This window comes from Lissotriton helveticus, chromosome 6 (assembly GCF_964261635.1).
Source record: "Lissotriton helveticus chromosome 6, aLisHel1.1, whole genome shotgun sequence".
NCBI lineage: Eukaryota > Metazoa > Chordata > Amphibia > Caudata > Salamandridae > Lissotriton > Lissotriton helveticus.
The window spans coordinates 891,124,562-891,143,260 of record NC_136067.1 but is presented as its reverse complement, the minus strand read 5'-3'; the positions used below and the strand labels follow the sequence as shown (position 1 = coordinate 891,143,260).

The window sequence follows — 18,699 nt, the reverse complement described above, 5'->3', positions numbered from 1 at the left end:
GATTCTGAAATTTAAAGACTTTTGGACACTTATTATATTGCTGATCTAATGCACAATGTATTCCATGCTTGAAACACAATGGGTTCTTGCCTGTTTTTAAAAATTGTAATCACTGGATCTGGCTTAAAATCTATTTTTGGAACAATTCCTGATTACTCTTTTTTTAAAGACTGCTTAGGGGGAAAATCAACAGCTATTCTCCTCGTGGAATGCACTTTCCTCATTTTTGCCCTGCTAAAACAATCAAGATCCGCATGGCAGCAACACACCTTACCCAAAAGGACAGCAGTACTGTAAAGCTATTTCTATCTATATGGGAGATCTTCTTGCTGATTTGAGTATATTGAACTGCTTTTGAAAATGTCTACTTCTTTATTTTAGAACTATGGGCCCGATGCACAAAGGCCATCCGAGACATAAGTCTAACTTTAAGAATTTTGATATTCAAAGAGGTAGTTTACGAGTCGTATCATTACATCCGCAGTCGGGCTGGAGTCTCTGGCTCAGGCCGGGTGAAGTGTAATCAATGGGCCAGAATGCAATTTTTTTACAAAAAGGAACATTAGGAACGTTGGATATATGGTAGAGGAGGACATGAAATTCAGTTTGGGCAGGGAAAAGGGTGTGGCCAGATACTACATTATATCCCAGAAAAGTTTGCTTCTTTGCATCATGGTACATGCAGTCCACAATTTGCTCTCCCCTCAAACTGGTTGTGAGACAAGACCTTAAACTCAAATCATGATTCTCTTATTTTGACTATTTTGATAAAAGTATACTGAACAGTTAATAAAACGTTTTTGTTCAGATTTTTGCATCCCATTCATTAGCCAAAAAAATGTCAAGGGAGATATACTAAGATGTTACGTGCAAAATAATTTTTTCCAGATTCACTTTTTAATGCTAAACTTGTTTAGCGCTGGAAAATAACGGGAAAGTAATGTAAAAAAGCACATAGTGCTACTTTGCATTACTTCGTGCCAAGTGGGCGTACCATGGGTACCAAGGTAAACAGGGTTTAGCTTGAGAAAACTGCGCCCTTTTACCATAAGCACAAGGAAGGAAGATACTTTCATTTCTCCTTCCTTTTCCTACTTGGCATGTGTGCTGCACTGTACAGCACACATGCAAAGTTGGAAAAAGCTTCAAGTTTGTCTCAGCATAGTATTTTGTATTTGGAAGGGTTCCATGCCAGTACAAAACCTATGCTAGACTCATGGAGACACCCTTGCACCCTGGCATAAAGGTCTCTTGATGGCACACGGCAGCTGATTTCAGCGTTAGTGCAAGGGAGAGAGGAGGACAGGGCCCTATTTTAGTAAATTGGGTGCTTTCTTCCTCTCTCCTTTTCAAGCAGCACAGCCTTTGCAACTGTTGCAGTGCGGTACGTGAAAAAATGGTCTCCTCCATTCCTGTCTGACTCAATCCAAATAAATACTTTTTTCTTTATATTGATTCCATCTGTTTTCGCTTGTTTTTGTTGTCTTACTTTTTTTTCTTTTTTTTAAACATATTTTATTGGTATTTAATTTACTGACAGTGTTACATATTGATTTTTTCCATTGCTTTTGACACATTTCAAGAGACATTTATACATGCTGGTAAACAAGTATCTTATTTTATACCTCACCTCGCTTAGTGGCATCCTATACAATACAGTGGCGTTTTCCTGATGTTACCGTTTCATACCTCTGGTATTATAACAGTATCCAGGAACGCAGAGCCGGGTAGGTGCAGACGAGCTGTCCGCATGCCAAAATTATAGCACACGTACAACGTGGCACCTCTGTGTCACCTGATGATGCTGGAGTCCAACAAACTCTAGGTCGGACCCGTAAAAACACACACACAATAGGTAGCACCAAGGGGCACCACTCAGTGTGGGGTAGTTTATTCACTATATGGTTTTTTTGTCCTGATGTAGCGCCCTGAATCTTTATGACCAACTCAGGGGTGAAACATGTTGACACACTCATGAAGGAGTGACCATAAATAGGTCTCTCTCTCGAGATGGTAAAAAAGGTTCTCTACTCGATCTCAACACTCAGACTACCCGGGTTCCTACTAAACCCAGAGGTAGCACTAACCTTCCATAGGTTTTTTATCCCTGGAAGAGCAATCCTATCATTAAAGTAAAGCGTTGGATCTCCCTTACCAGTTTTATCTTTCAATCCACGCCCACATCACATCACAACAAACCCTGGGCGTAGTGTGCGGAGTGGGGCTCCGCGGAGCTACGCGAAGTGGGCACACAACTACGCCCATCCGCGCACTCCGCGTAGCCCCACTCCGCGCCGCCCGACTCCCTCCCGCCCTCCCTAAATACATAAATAAAAGTATAAAAAGCTTTTAAAAACACTTACCTTGTCTGCCGCGTCCGCGGGGCTCCCTCTCGCCGTCCCGCGATTCGCGCCGCCACCGATTCGGATCCTAATGCGCATGCGCGGGCGGCCGCGCATGCGCATTCCTCATGAGAAATGCGCATGCGCGGCCGCTCGCGCATGCGCATTAGGATCCAAAATGGCGGCGCGAATCGCGGGACGGCGAGAGGGAGCCCCGGGGACGCGGCAGACAAGGTAAGTGTTTTTAAAAGCTTTTTATACTTTTATTTATGTATTTAGGGAGGGCGGGAGGGAGGCGGGTGGCGGCCGGCTACGCACCGTCTGCGGAGCGCGCGTAGTGCCGCCTGGCTACGCCTGCTACGCAAAATGCGTAGGAGACGGCACTCCGTGCACTCCGTGCACGGAGCGTAGCTGGCCGCCCACCCTTAATCACAACCCACTTCACTTGCACTCATCTTATCATCTTATGACAGCCTTATAAAAGATCTATGCTAAAGTGACCCTTCGGGGTACCCGTTGGGCATTGCAGCACCGGCCCAACAAGGAGCACCACCCGATGATAAAGCATGACATCCTCTAGGGGTTGTGGGACGGCAATATAAACAGTCCCACTGACTGTCCTGTTCCAGTACTCTGGCCCAGACACTCTCCACATTCTGAGCGATTGTGCCACTTTCCTCCTTTCTTTCCTCTCAGGACCATTAGCCCTATTGTTTAATTCCATGACTCTTGATAGGAGCATGGGCTTCTGGACCTCTTGAACAAGCTCCTTCTCCTCCTGTACTCCTTTCCCTTTCACAAGTTGACTCTTGTTTGATACAATATAACAGCATAGTCTACAGTTTCTGTCTCTTGTGCATTTGCCTTCTCATATTTGGATCAACCCCCTTGGAGGGAGGTATCCGCAGAAGTGCCCTCTGTTTGATGTTTAATAAAACTGAGATCAACCCAAAAAACATAAACGTAAAAAAGCATGCAGGGGTGCCAGTCACTACAGTAGTTCACGTGATCAGTCAGGAGGAGTAACTCACAGGGGTGGAGGGCCAGGGATACACTTTTGGTTCCTTGTTAATTTTTCAGTTAACTCACCATATCGTACCCATTCATTCTAGTGCATTGAAGAGGGAAAAAGAGTAACAGGAATGAATGTGTAGTGTTCCTTTTCCTATAGCTATCACCTCATCTACTCCTCTCAAGTCTAGTGGATGTTGTCTATCTGGCATGAAGAGGGTGCATCCCAGGTATTCAGTGTGTGTGATTAAACTACTAAGATTAGGAGAGCATAAAAAGACATCTAATAGTGTATATATAGTTGGTGTATGGGGTAGTCGAAAGAGTAGTCCCTATCTTCCACATATTGTGTCCTCTAAATATCATTTAATCCCCAGTGGTTATCCAATCCCGGAATCCAGCCACTGTGCTGTGGGCTTGGGCTGCAGGTAGGGGTAGGTGTGAGCGGTCCCGTGAGGTATCTGCTACACAATTAAAATCTCGCCCAATAATATAGACTCTGTCATCAGGATAGCCATAGGGGCTGAGAGGTCATGGAAGAAAGTCTGATCTTGGTTAGGGGCATATACACTACCAAGTGTTAGGTCTCTGCCAGGCAGTTTCCCACTGATCAACACGTACCTGCCCTCTTTATCTATCAAAGTGTGTATTTGCTCAAAGGGGCCCCTGCCTGCACCTAGATTAACACCCACGCCCATAGGCAGAGTAAGAGGTTGTGAAAATCTGCCCTCTCTATCTTCTGCGTAGTGTCTCCACTTCTCCGGACAGGAGGTGCGTCGATTGCAGCAGAGCTATCTGTATACCCGTCGCCTAAGAAATCTGTGCACATTGTGCCTCTTCACTGCTGAACCCATCCCCCATATGTTCCATGTCAACATTTTCGGTGTATTATGTATGGGTGTCATGATGAGACATACTCATCCAAACATTGTCCTCATCTCAGCCCCCTCCACCCCGCTCCCCAATAGTGAGTACTTTGCCAATCCTGCAAACTGTGATAAACCAAACGCTGAATAAAACACCCGCATTCAACTCCCCGATCCCAGACCAGTCTGGCAACAGCCTTGGGGCTAAAATGTGGGTAGGGCATCAGTTTTGTTGAAAGGATTCGAACCCTGTAAAGGAGTCGTGCTAATGTAGGGCGAAGCCAGACTTTAAAGAAACAGACTCTCGCTCAAGTCATCCGGGCCCAAACTGATCCAAATCACTGACACCATAGGGCAATCTTGTCTAGCTCATCACATTCCAGAGAGAGGCCGATGCAATGTTGTGCATTCTGTTTATTCAGATGATGTCATCTGCCGTCCCTGGGGTCACTATTGGAAAAATGACACTGTCCTCATGGGAGGAGTCAAAGTCTGAGATCCTCGTCCCCTTCCCTGAGTTGGATGTGATTTCTGAATCAGCTCCTGTAGTCTGCATAATCTCGCCACTGTCTGGGGTGCCGCCGCCCTCTCCTTCTCGATTTGTGACAGATTTGGTTCCTTCGGTGGGCCCCTTTTTGGTCCTTGCCCTAGGGGGAAGACCTCCAGACTTATAGGCCTCCAGCCACTCCCACACCATCTTGGGGTCGTCACAAAAGTGTGTCTTCCCATCCAACACAATACGAAGTCAGGCAGGGAACATCAAGGAGTATTGTAGGCCTTCCTTGAGAAAAGAGGCTCGCCACCGTTGGACTTCAATGATAGAATCAGGGAATATGGAGACATTGCAATTGTTTCCAATAAATGGGCATTTGGTCTGAGACTTTTGGAGTAATATATTCCTGTCTCTGAAATGTAGGAGTCCGCCGATGACCAGCCGTGGGGAGCCCTCTCGAGGGTGTAAAATGGTGAAAGGCTCTCTGGTGCAACAACAGAATAGAGCCACGGTTTAAGGAAGGCCACCATGCCTCTGCCGTCCATTCCTTTGGGTAGGACCACCATTCTCATGTTGTTCCTTCGATTGCAGCTTTGTGCATCTTAAGCCCTATGTACTAATGTGCAGGCTCTATAGGAGAGCTCCGTGACCTGGAGCGATAGTACATGTGTAGGGTGAAGATCTGCAAGAGAGGACTCCGCTCTTTTTACCCTCTCTGCCAAATTCTGATGTCTGCCCAAAGAAGCCCCAGCCACACTGACACAGTGCTAATGTCCTGGTGTAGAGTCGCTTTATTATCCGCAATAGCTTCCAATATTTTGGTCATCTGTCGCTGCACTGGGTCTGCCCCAGTCAATTGCTTGGTTTTCCCCTGTCTTGGGTCTGCTGGTTGATTGTCCTGATCTGGTATTGCTCCAGTTGTTTTCATCTTAGCCTTGCCCACCTCACTCGGATATTGCCTCAGGGAACGGCGACTAGGGATAGGAGTGTGTAGGCAGTTCAAGTGTTGCTTCCGTAGACTTGGTTCTCAGTGATATGGTGGACTGGTAAATCCACTAGTCAACAGCTAGAGCCCAGGTCACCACAGACACAGCCCTGGAGCATGAGAGTCTCAGGGGTGATCCCCAAAGGGCCACCTCACTGAGCAATTTTATCGCTCCATCCGGGGTTGAGTCCAGGGCCCATTCACAGAGCCTCGCAGCAGGAGGGGTGGTTGCCCACAGAGGAAAAAGAATACTCTCCGCAAAGTGTCCCAGGTCGGAAATCCCCCAATAAAATTCAGTTGGAGTTCTTATAGGGCTGTGCCCTAGGCAGGGGATAGCCCATGGGGTAGCCCAGCAGCAGCATAGTCTGGTGTTGGTGGTGTTCCTGCACCAAGTACACTCCAGGATCTATTGCCTGGGTGCCAATACCCTTTATCTTGCAGTGCTGGGTATGTGTCTACACATATATGGAATGGAGGAGCGTGCCAAGGAGCTCAGGCCAAATGATTCTAAGAGAGAAATCTCCCCCCACACTGTTCACTGGGCGCCAAACTAGGCCCGGAGTCTGTCCTGCTTTACAAGCCCCCTCACTGCTATTTCTCCCAGTACAAGACTACAGGGATGCAGGGTTCCTCCCGCAATCCACCCCAGATCAACCATTAGGCCCCCTGGAGCTGGGTCAGTCATCCACTCTGGGGCCTCCCACCATCAAGCCACATCATTACACCTCCCGCTGGGCCTCGAACTAGGCCCCAAGTATCTCTCGTAGCGTGGGCCATCCACACTCACTGCACTTCCCGTGTCACAGCTGTCTCTAATCGCGGCCAATGAGGTTTGCATGACACCAGTCCTCTCCCTCAGCAGGTCAGCAACCAGGCCCCTCAGGTCAGGCCTCCATGATGGGAGGGTCCCGCACTAGCTGGACTTCAGCAATACGTTGCCCCCACTGCAGAGACCACCAGCTTCCTGCCACCTGGCAAACTGCTCCGAGACCTCGCAGCTGTGGGTGGCCCCTGCCTTCCTCCAACTCCCAAAACTGCCTCAGCCCCACGGCTCAGAAGACCCTGGCCATCATTATGATGCTGCCCTAGTCCAGATCACGGCCTGTTGCTTTCGTGGATTCCGACACTCCTTCAGCCCCACAGGGATTTCCGGCAGGGCTCTCTGCTTCTGCGGCCGTTTGTGGTGGGCCAGGTCTGTCGGGAGAAATGCAGGATTGAAGTTGGGCCGGCACAGAGCACATAACTCATGCATCTGCCATCGGTGGCTGCAAAGCCACGCCCTTTGTTGTCTTACTTAAATGTAATACATGCCACTGATTCTCTGTATTTCTAAATTCTTTTTAGTCTTCAACCAAAAGAACACTTTGTGCCCATTTTTAGGAATAGTGAATATGTGTATATTGTAAAGGGGATTATTAGTAGTGTCAAATATATATCTTCCATTGGCAATAAGGACACTAACACAGTCTAGGGCTCACAATTGGTCTTGGAAGATTATTCTCATGCTCAACCCTCGGTAGCTTGACTCTGAGCAGGCAGGCTTAACTTCAAAGACAGGTATGTAAAGCATTTTAAAACCACAATTCAGTAAATAATTGAGACACACCAGACAATACAAATCCCACACCAATTTATAGAAATAGGCAATATTTGTATCTTTAGAATGACACCAACTCGAGAAGAATCCAATGGAGGGAGCCGGAGATATGATTATTTAAATATTTCGCACTATATAGCACATATAAACCTATAGCACCTACTGGCACATCTGGTTCGACTAGATCAGCACAAAGGCAACGTTTCAGGCTGACCGTGATGGAGCCCTGCATGGCCACCCCTCGCGGTATGTCTTTGGCCATGTTTTTACCTTCTTACTTAAAAACGTTTCTGGAGCTTTACTTCCCGGGGTCCCTCCAAGCTCTCAGCCAGTCCAGATTTGGCAAGGGTTCACCTGCTTACCTTGTGACTAGCCCCCAGTCAAAGTTATGGAATATCAGCCCTCCGCAGATTTCTAGCGGGAAGAACCAGAGATCCATGCCGGCGAGTGGTTTAAGGTGGACGGCCTAACTCTCACCGTTGGTCCCGGTCACATCTCCAATGTTCGGACTTAGAAACTTTAACTTAGCTTTTTCTTCAGGGGTCCCTCAATGCTCTTCACTAGGCCAGCTTCAGTGAGAATTCACTGGCTTGGGTTTCAGCTTATCCCCAGTCAAACTCTAAAGTTTTCTTCCAAAGTTGCTCCAAAGTTCTCCAAACCTCTGGAACTTCTTCCTGAAGTTCCCCAGAGGGTCTCAAAGTGTTCAAAACGTACTCCAAGGGTCTGGAAGCTCCAATATGGTCCTTTAAGGTTTGGGCCTTCAATCCCACAATCCACTTGGACCAAACCTTACAAATCGACTGGAAGAACTCCAGGCTGGCGATTCCTGGTGGTGATGGTCCAGGTGAGCTCTATTAACCTGTAGCTTGCAGGGAGTCCACTCTTTAGTCCTTTTACAGCTTGTTTGGGCCACAGGGCTTTAGTTCCTGATTGTGCAGCAGGCACAGTCAAACTGAGTGCAGGGTCTTGTTGCTGAATTCAAACTTCCAGCATGGACCTATGTTCTTCTCTTGCTTCAAGCAGCAGATCTGAGAGGCTCTGCCCCTCTTAGATTCTTATTCTGTGTTCTCTGGGCTCAAGCAAGAGGGCACCACTCCTGTCCAATGAGGTGTAGGGCAACACCCCAGAGCATGACCATTTCCTCCAAAGAGTGGTACAATGGTCTCCCAGAAAGCACTATTCTTTCAAAATGTAATATGGCTGAAGTTCCAGCGGAGAGGCAAAAGTTAGCTAAACCAACCTCCAGGATGGTTCATCTCCATAGGTCTCCCTTCCCCTGGCACCTGTACATTCCTCCATTAAGCCTGCCATCAGGCTGGGTTCAGAGTGGATAGGTGTAGATGGGCCTGGCTTCTTCTGCCTGTGCCCTTTTTCCTTTGAAGCTCATGGTTTATGACCCTTGCCTTTGCTCTGGCCTTCCTGTGTAGCAGAACCCCTTTCTCCCAGATAGCTCTGAGTGCTCACTCCGGGTGCCACTTATCACTGCATCAAATCAGCCTTGCTAATACACTTAACTCTGACCAATCAGGGGAGACCACTGGTAGGCTGAATTTTGGCTTACAGAAAAGAAAGACTTATTTTCTGTATAGTCCTTGAATGATATTGTTTGGTTGTCTTTTGCCGTAGTTAATAATTCATAAACTTCGGCAATGTTAATCTATGTGACTGGGGATCTACAATGGGGAAAAGGAAATGTCCAATTCCTCCAACACTAGGGACTATAAAACTGCTTTTATAAGGACACTGCTATAACTACATGACCCCCACCCCCCACCCCTGGGACTCATAGGGGAGACTTAAGGGGTCCTGAATATATACAAATAATGTAGAACCTCATCTCCCAGTCCTCCTAGCACAAAAGTCAATTTTGGGAAGCAGTTTACTACAATGAGGGAAGGGAAATGTGCAATTTCTCAATCCCCAGGGCATATAAAACCTGTTTTATGAGGGTCATCCTTATAAGTACCTGATCCCCTGTCCCCAGGGCACCTAGGAGATACTCAATATACCAAAATATTGTATTTTATCAATTTGTAAGTGCCCCAAACACCAAACTTGACTTGAGTTTGAGCACCCTTTGCTTTTAAAAACAGTCCTGCAACACAGGGCTGTTTTTAAACTGACCTTAGGCTCTCAGCAGTGCACACATACAAGTTCAGAAACTGCTACTGGCCTCTAAACTGTCATGCCCAATTTTATACTAGGGAATTAAAGGTAGCTTCAAACCCCTTGCCCTATTATGTACTAGGGCCTTATAAGAGATTCATGCCAATCAAAGAGGTACCCTAACCCATAGTGTACCCTAGTGTTTGTAGGTGTTTTCACTGTATTTTAAGCGTGTTTTCAGCATAGCACCGTCCCTTGGCCTGGTTAGGCAGAGCAAAGGTACAGTCAGAGTCAGTTACCACCAGTACCAGTCAGCAAAAAAATGGGGGTGCCCAAGGTATAAGATGACTTAGCAACAGTATCTATTTTGAATTCCATGTCTACCACTGGAGTACAAGACATGAACATCTTGTTGCAGTTCTCTAATGTTTAGCCTCATATCAGTTCAATGGTATTGCATATTTTTATCCATGTCATTTTTCGGTTCTTCATGTAATTCCTATTTAAATACTTTTAGTGACTGTAGGAATTAGGGGGCAGATTTATGATAACTGGCGCATCCCCAGGCCAGTTATCTTGCGCCGCTGCTCCGCCACCCATGGTGCGCCGCATTTACAATGCGGCGCACCATGGGGCAAAAACGGCACAGATGCGTGACGCATCTGTGCCGTTAAGGTGGCGCATTGCTGGAGTTGCGTCGCAAGCGCGACGCAGCTCCAGCAAGGCTCGGGGGTGCCCCATCTTTGCAATGCTGCGTCAAGACCTACGCCTGCTTCAAGCAGGCGCAGGGTTTTGACGCAGCATTGGCCTGAAAGTGACTGAGTGAAATCTTATAGATTTCACTCAGCCACTTTTGTGAGGCGCACCTGCCCTGGAACGCCCACCCTGCGCCGGAACGCCCACAAGCGGCGCTGGGCTTTACAACGTGACGCATCTGCCTAGATGCGTCACATTGTAAATCGGTCGTAGGGATGCGCCACGTTTACGCCGCCTTGCGTGACGCAACAGCGGCGTAAACGTGGCGCAAGGGCCTCATAAATCTGCCCCACAGTCTTTATGAGGGCCATGGTTGATGACAGATTGAAGGGTTCCCCTTTTGTTCTGTGTGACAGGCATTTGCTTGCAAGTAGGGAAGCAAACCTTTGTGTGCAGATGTATTAGTTTTTGGGTGACATTCACTCTCTTCTAGCAGGTCAGCAAAAGCTTCAAGCAATGTTCCATCACGTGGACGTGATCGTTTTTACCAATAGTAGCCCATCAAACACACCAATCAGTGATGCAGTCCATGAGGCTATTACAGCTTCAAAGATGACTTTGATTTCAGGGGGTTACACTATTATCTTACAGTGTCCCACAATGACCTGTGCTGAGTCCTTGATTTGCTAAAGAATCCCCTGTATTATGTAGCCTCCTGGAAATACCAGTTCCGAGCAGGACCACAAAGTATGTGTTCACAGGCTGATGTGAATGATCAGACCCTCAGTCTAAGTATCAGTTCCAGGTATATTGTTTCACCTTAAATTACACATGCTGATTATTAGGTTGACCCATTCCTCCTCCAGTCTCCAGCCTCACTTAGGTCACAACCACGTTGAGCTGCCTTTAGATATATATTTCACTTCTGAGTTACTTTCCTATTACACACATCATCCTTCTCCTTGTGTGTCACTTTTAATGTATGTCAGAGTTTTCATTTTGCAGGAGGGGGATCTCTCTTTGAATTATGCTCCCCCTATTCATTTCTCTGCCCCCATGATTTTATGGGAGCTTCCAGGAAGTCTTCTCAGTGTGCCCACTACTAATCCTTTTTTACCGCTTTGTACTGCCACGTTGTTTTCAGCCGGGCTGTTTGAGGTGCCTGTATGGTCTCAACCTCCCTTTCACATTTCACATTGCCCTGTGTAAGAATTTGGGTCTTTGGTTTGGTTAAGGGAGGTGAAGACCCTTTTCAATCATCAACCATAATCCTAGTAGGCGTGAATCAAAAAAGTCATTAAATTAAACCTGTCCTTAACCATCTGGTAGCCTTGCCCAAAATCCATCTGTCTAAACTTAGAGGTTCTGTGTTAGGAATTTATGCAGCACATAAACAGTAATAAAGTCAATATACAACACAAGAAAAATCCCACACCAATTTAGAAAATGAGAGAGGTGTTTTATAAATAAAAAGAGACCAAAACAATCAAAATCCTAACAATAGAACCAGAGATACGCAGTTTAACAGATTAAGTAAAAATATCATCAAAAAGTAGAAAGCACTACCTGTGGGTATCTGGTAGCAGTAGACTGGGACAAAGTCATAGGTTCATGCCGACTGCGATGGAGTGTGGGCTGGATACAGGAACCAGATTAGTTACACTGAAAAAGTTGCTTTTCAAATTCCAATGCACAGAGTTCAAGACTTCAGGAGGAGCTCAACTGATGTCAGCCAAGGGTCAAGTACCCAGGGAGGCACCTCTTGGGGATCCGGAACTCACTCTAGCAGAGGTCAGGGACGTCTAGTTCCAGGTCTAAGCAGAGTCATTTGCAGCAGGTCAACTAAACAATTGCAGGGAGGCTTCTGGAACTTGGTGTGTCCCTGTTTTTCAGACCAGGAGGTCAGCCAACTGAACCTTGGAGTCACTCAGGTTTGGTTGGGATGAAGAAAGCAGGTCAAGTCTTCTTTCTCAGAGAGCAGAGCAGTCCTCTGAAGAACAAGGCAGACCTCAAACAACAAGGCAGCCCTCCAGGGAACAAGCCAGACCTTCTTTTTTAACAGCCACAGGTCCAGGAGTGTACTGGCCCACTAGGCATCCCTTTGAAATGTAAGTGGTGCAGGGACCAGCTTCACTCCTTTTGTCCTGGGAGGCAGAACATTGCTAATTTTCTAAAAGTGCCATTTTTATGGTTTTAATCTAAAATCCAACTTTACCATTAAAGAGCATTTGAATTATTATTCATTTGAGTGAAAGCATGACATTTCTACCTTTTCCCAATCAAAGTTAACACGTATTACATGTAGTAAGGTAACGCAATGTTAACCTGTGGGAGAGGGAGGTCTTATAGTAGTAATAAATTAATTTAAGTGTTTCACACTACCAGGACATGTACAACTTAGGAACACATATCCTGCTGTTTAAATATAATGCACCCTGTCCTCTGGACTGTTTTAGGGCCTACTTTAGGGGTGGCTTATATGTAATAAAGAGGGAGGTTTGAACCTGGCAAAAGGTTAATTTTGCCACGTCGAAATTGGCAATTTAAAACTGCAATACAAGCTAGAGTGGCAGGCCTAAGACATGTTTTAAAAAGCACTACACACTCGGTGGTTGTTCTAGTATGGTGATGGCACTCCTAGGCAGTGCGCCAATACTAGTGGGTGTAATTATGTGTGATTGTGGTGCAAAAGGGTAGGGAGAACCCCCTCCTCTCCCTAAACTGTGGTAAACCACAAACTTTTTCTTCCATATTCACAGCAATGCTGGATCCTCAACCCCTCATTCACCACCACCACGGGCTGATAACAATCTCCTGGGTGACTCTCATATTGATCCAGGAGGAGCTGCAGGGAGAGAACTCAAAACACTTACAATTGTGCAGTTTCCATGGCCACACCCCGTGTTTTTGTTTTTTTAGATTAAGACACATGCATTCTTTTTCTCAGCTCTTCAAACTAGCTGAGTGAAGTGGTGACTGTTTAAAGGCTTACGGGGAATAGGTAATTAATTAACTTCTATTCAATTTATACCACTGAGGAGTGCACTAATCTCTATCTACCTGAATAAACCTCTAATAGCCAGCAGGAGAACTTTGTTCCAAAATGCTTTTAACAGTGGATAATAGAAGTTAGTTAACCTTTTAGCAGCAGCTTTTTTTGTTCCGAGTTACCCATACACAACTGCTCCTTGTCATCCTACATACCTAAAGGCTAATAATATTAGGAAAACACCAGCACATCACAGGTAACAAACAGCAAGAATGGTAAAGGATGAAAACAGATTGGACACAGAAGATAGTAATAGTAGAAATAGGTCAACAATAGTTTTCCACCCTCATGGAACAGGTCCAAAAAAAAGTTTAAACTTTAAAAAGGGGGAGGGGACATACCAAAGCAAAGGAAATAACTCAAAGACTTCAATAAACGTCAGTCACTTTATAACAAAACTGAATGCAAGACACTCAGAAGAAGACACATATTCTTGTTGTGATAAAACATCTCAATCTCCCATTTAAGCATACTCGAGAAGCTGGATAAGAACCATATATGGAAACTTTTCACATAAAAAGAAAAAAACAGGAAATCAAACTAGTGGCGATGCTACTCGCCTTTCATAAGATGCCCCTCATGCCTGAAAGTACTGAACAATTAATATATACTTTGAAGTAACTAACCTTTCCTCTTTTGCGTCGTAGATCCTTAGGAACCCAGAAATAAGGAAGATTGGTGGAAAATAGCCGTGGCGAAGGAGATTTGGCATAATCAACATTCTTTAGGACGTATTCTATCCATGGAACTCTTTCCATATTTTTTATATTTTCTGTTCCCTTGCGGTGACCTTCATTATAAATCAAACTCATGACCTGTTGAGTGAAAATGTTTCCTGTAAAACAAAGTAAAATGCTTCCAGTTTCTCCTCAAATGTGCTATTTTGCAAAAGCGCAAAAAAATATTTTATGACCCTCGGCATTACAGTACAATATTGACAAAGTGTATTTGTTAGGTTGTTTGTAACTTGAGTGCACATAAATGATGTGAAGCAATTCTGACATGTGTCTTAAGAGTAAATGCAAGAGGAAGGTCCCATATTACAGTGAAAATTTCCAGGGCTTAATGCACATGAAATGGTGCATTAAAAAATTCAGTGCAAACCATGTTGCAAATGCAAAGTCTTATTTAACATTGTACAAAGAAATACTAAATCAAAAAAGGAGCCGTAATGCAAAGCTTAAAGGGATTCACTTAAGCACACTCATGGCCTCATTATGATTGCGGATAATCCGCATACTCCGGGCCGGCGGAAGCCACCGCCGGCCCGATGTATGCGGATTATCCGCCACAGTGAAATAGAAGACCCACCGCCAGATCAGGATAGCGGTGGGAGTGCGGTTGGACCAGCGGCGGACGGCAGGTCCGTCCGCCGCTGATCCGCGGTGTGAGGAGGGCAATTTGGTGACGGTGTCTTGCAGACACCGTCAGCCAAATTAGGATTTGCACAAACGCATGCTTTTCCGCGGCGGCTTTTCCGCCGTGAAAAAGCATGTGGACTTTGGCTTTTGGGGGCCCGTTGCGGGCCCCCAGGGTGTCGGGGGGTGGGGGGTGCACATGGGGGGTACCTATGGTACCCCCCAACATTTACATGCTCAAAGCGGCAGGCACCGCATGTAAATGTAACACATGCAGTTTTAACATACAGGATGTGACCGCCAGGGTGGCGGTCACATCCTAATTTGCACGGAGGGACCGCCGCTGCCCCTGCGGAAGGTCCCTCCACCTCTGGGGTGGCGGACGGACGCAAGTCCATCCGCCATCCTAATCGGCCCCTCAGTCTGGCAATTCAGACAGTGATATATCAAGGTTACAGCCGGTAACCTGCAGTTAAACACTCTCTACTCCAGTTTTGATTTTCTTCCCAAAAGACCTACAAAAGACACTGATGCAACGGGTATGGATTCTTCAATAATCAAAATATATAATTTGGATATAAAGGGTACAAAAAGATTGAAACAAAAATGAAAGAGGTTTACAAAGAGATTGACTACAATTAGTACCTCTGAATCATTCTTGAACGCATCTATTTCAAACCAAAAATAGAGGAACAGAACAGTGAGTCTGGATAAAACAGAAAACACTTTCAAAAGGTAAAATGAAACAATAAGGAAATAGATGAGGTTGTCGACATTTCGCTCTTGTTGGTGTATGCATTAATTAGACCATCTTCAGGACGATAAAATGCGCTGTTGTGTGACCCCTGTAATAGCAAAATATTCAATCAATATATACATCAATAAAAATTTAAACTAAAGAAGAAAACAGCACACCAGTGAATAAAGAGAAAAAGACAGTGACTTGCCCTATAAAAGATTTAATTGACAATGAGCAAAAAAAAGTTGAAACAATACCCTACAGAAAACACTGAGAGGTAAATCCACCAACCTTAAAGAAAGTAGTGGTGAAAAAAGCGATTGAAGCTGTAACCTTCAGAAGGCACTGTGGGATGAAACACAGTCCAAGATAAGACATTTTTAGAAAGTTGTGTTTGAATAAAAGGACAGTTATTAAAAAACGTACTTATGAACATTCATTTAAGAATGTCCAATTGTGATTGAATCCGTAGCCTAATAATATTTTCTGATTGTTTACACAGAAGGAGCTATTGAAAAGCTTGTACAATTAAAACAATAATCAACTAGAAGGAAAAAGGAAAAGTAAACATGAATTCTCAGTTCCTTAATCTGTATACTCAGGAATGTATAGCAATCGGATTGACTAGCATAACATGTTGTATATAAACCTAAAGGTGAATAAATATCGTTTGCAGTCACATTGCAACAGTTTTGAAAAAAGAGAGGAATGCCTCTTGCTGTGGTTCAGTATTTTAACATTCCGCGGCAGGACATACCACTGAATGCATGGAAGAGAGCCATCAACAAACAAGTTTATGAAATCTCGTTTAACCTCGACCACAAAACCCTTCATCGAAGTCCCCATTTGGACCCTTTAAACAACTCGTACACGGTAGGAAAAGCTCAATCATACCTAAGTGAGACTCATGCCCGAAGCAAAATTCTATACATGAGACTGACTACGCTTGGGATAGCAGACTTCAACCCCGCATGGGCTCAAAGAGGGGAACTCACATCTTGTAGGTTATGCACCTACACCAGGGAATCTTGGCTGCACCTCCTCTGCTGCTGTCCTTTTTTTGACAACGATCGACGGCGACTGTTGAGCCCAATCTGCCTCACTCAGAGCATAAAATGCTGCTCCGAAGCATCAGCCTTGTGTTTCTCAACCACCAACACAATGACCCTAGCGAGATTGGCGAAATTTGTCCACCAAATTAGGCTCGCCCTAAAAGCCAATAACGAAAACATCTTAACACCTGGGAAGTCAATGCCCGAAAGCAGCGAACGATAGCTGTAGTAACACTGCCACGTTGTAGCATTGACATTGCCCTCCCATGAAAGAAACGTCCGTCGCCAAGACTAACACCAAGGCACACATGATTGGTCAACGGCCATCTACATGGGACTTAGATAGGGGCGCCGCACCCCCTCATTTTACTCTGCTTTCTTTTTTAGCTCGCTTTTTCTTTTTTAATTGGCACACCAGTGCATTTTTTATCAAGCAAAGAAGCTTACAACCACAGTTTTTCGTATCCTCTTCTTTTACTGTAAAGATTTTAATTAATTGTACAGTTAATAAAAATTCAATTCACAGAAGCAGCTATTGAAAAGATTGTACAATTCAAACAATAATCAACTAGAAGGAAAAAGGAAAAGTAAACATGAATTCTCAGTTCCTTAATCTGTATAGTCAGGAATGTATAGCAATTGGATTGACTAGCATAACATGTTGTATATAAACCTAAAGGTGAATAAATATCGGTTGCAGTCACATTGCAACAGTTTTGAAAAAAGAGAGGAATGCCTCTTGCTGTGGGTCAGTATTTTAAAAATGATTTTTGAAACAACCTGGTTCAAGTGACCATCTTACATGTAGAGGCTAGGTTAACACATCTCCACATTCAGTATTCAGTGGATCAAATGGAATTACAGAAACTTTGTCACATTCAATGATTGATGCAAAGATTCTAAAATCTCTCTCAAGGATCTTAGATAAAAGCTTTGCAATTATTAGATGGCTCATGGAGTGGCCCATTATTTCAATTGTTTGAAGAAATCTCATAGCGAGCTTCACAAGTTGGAAGAGTCTGGTTTAATGACTTGTAAACATGCCTTGAAACGTGCGCTTATAATAATATTCTCTATTCATGCCTAAGCTGATTATATCAAGCATTACCATATACATATTTTCAAACAATCATAGTTGTTGATATAGATACATATGCCCCCCTATTCTAATATATCTCAAAATGTTACCCTTATCGTTTAAAGAGCTTAACAAATGTTAAGGCTTGAATAAAATCACCATAGTAATTTAGCTGGTGATTATGCTTGCAAAAGTCTATAGAACAAGATAACAGAATTAGTTGTAAAGGTGTGCTCTGGCCTGAGCCAATCAAGAAATTTCAAACTATGTCAAAATAGCCAAAAGATTGTGCGTGCCAAAACTTACAGAGCAAGAGACAGAGTGAAACTCCTCTGTAATCCCGCAAACACTTCAGTCGGTATCTGCGAGTGTAAGTGCGGGACCGTATTTGAAAGGACTTCTCAGCAGAGGTAAAGAGCAGACTGAATGGATGATGCGTCCAGATGTTCCCAGGAATGGCAGCCATATTGGAATATGCAATTACCGATCAACATAAAGGACCAAAACGTTAACACCTCATCTAGGTGATTTTTTGAAGAAAAGGGACGGCCATGATATCAAGAGAATTTCAAGGACAGATGTTCGCATAAATCTTGGCATTTACAGGCGCTGGTATAGGCCTTTTAAGGTGGACAAAGAAGGGGTACGTTAGAAAAGATTTACGTTGCTTATACTACATAGGTAGTCATACAGACTTTCCTCCAAAACGCCTAGAAAAGGGAAGAAGACCATATCAATAAACTTGGCATCCCTAATCTAAAGGTGTCATTTACCTAGGTATTATTTAATTATGAGCCATATACAAAATTTCAAGGAAGATGTATTTTCTACTCAAAAATGAAGCAAAAGATATACTGTGGAATAACTCCTCAGTTACCTTAGGAAATTCATGCTGTTTGTGTCTGATTCTATTGTGAACTTTAAATGAGGGTTTCTAGAACTAAGACATTCGTGAAAAGCCAAAAGTAGGTCCTTGTTGCCCCTCCAAATTAAAAACACATCATCTATATATCTTAGCCAACCAATAATGTTCAATGAAAAAGGGTTGGTGGCATCATAGATGAACTGTTTCTCAAATGTTGATACATAGATTTTAGTATATATTTTTTATTGAGTTTTTAAGTTTCACATTTCCATTTCCGACAATTGAGTCATTGTACTACAACCTGTAGCGACAAATTATATAACATTTTTAGTCTTAACAGCGTACTTTTCATATGCTTCTGCAGCGGGTATGATGATATGATGGAACGTGCATCTTACATTTGTCTGGCCACGGCATATACGGCCCATTACGTCATATATCCTTTACAGATTTGTAACATTG

At 44.3% G+C, this 18,699-nt stretch overlaps 1 protein-coding gene across 2 annotated transcripts in view; it reads right to left on the bottom strand.

The window, feature by feature from the left end:
* Window positions 1-18,699, bottom strand: part of LOC144763169 (amine sulfotransferase-like) — a 528,038-nt gene that overhangs the window by 318,052 nt on the left and 191,287 nt on the right. For both annotated transcript variants that reach the window (XM_078648509.1, XM_078648508.1), the window contains exon 4: window positions 13,772-13,980. In XM_078648509.1, the coding sequence (XP_078504635.1) occupies window positions 13,772-13,980 (209 nt within the window). The remainder of the gene's footprint in view (window positions 1-13,771; window positions 13,981-18,699) is intronic.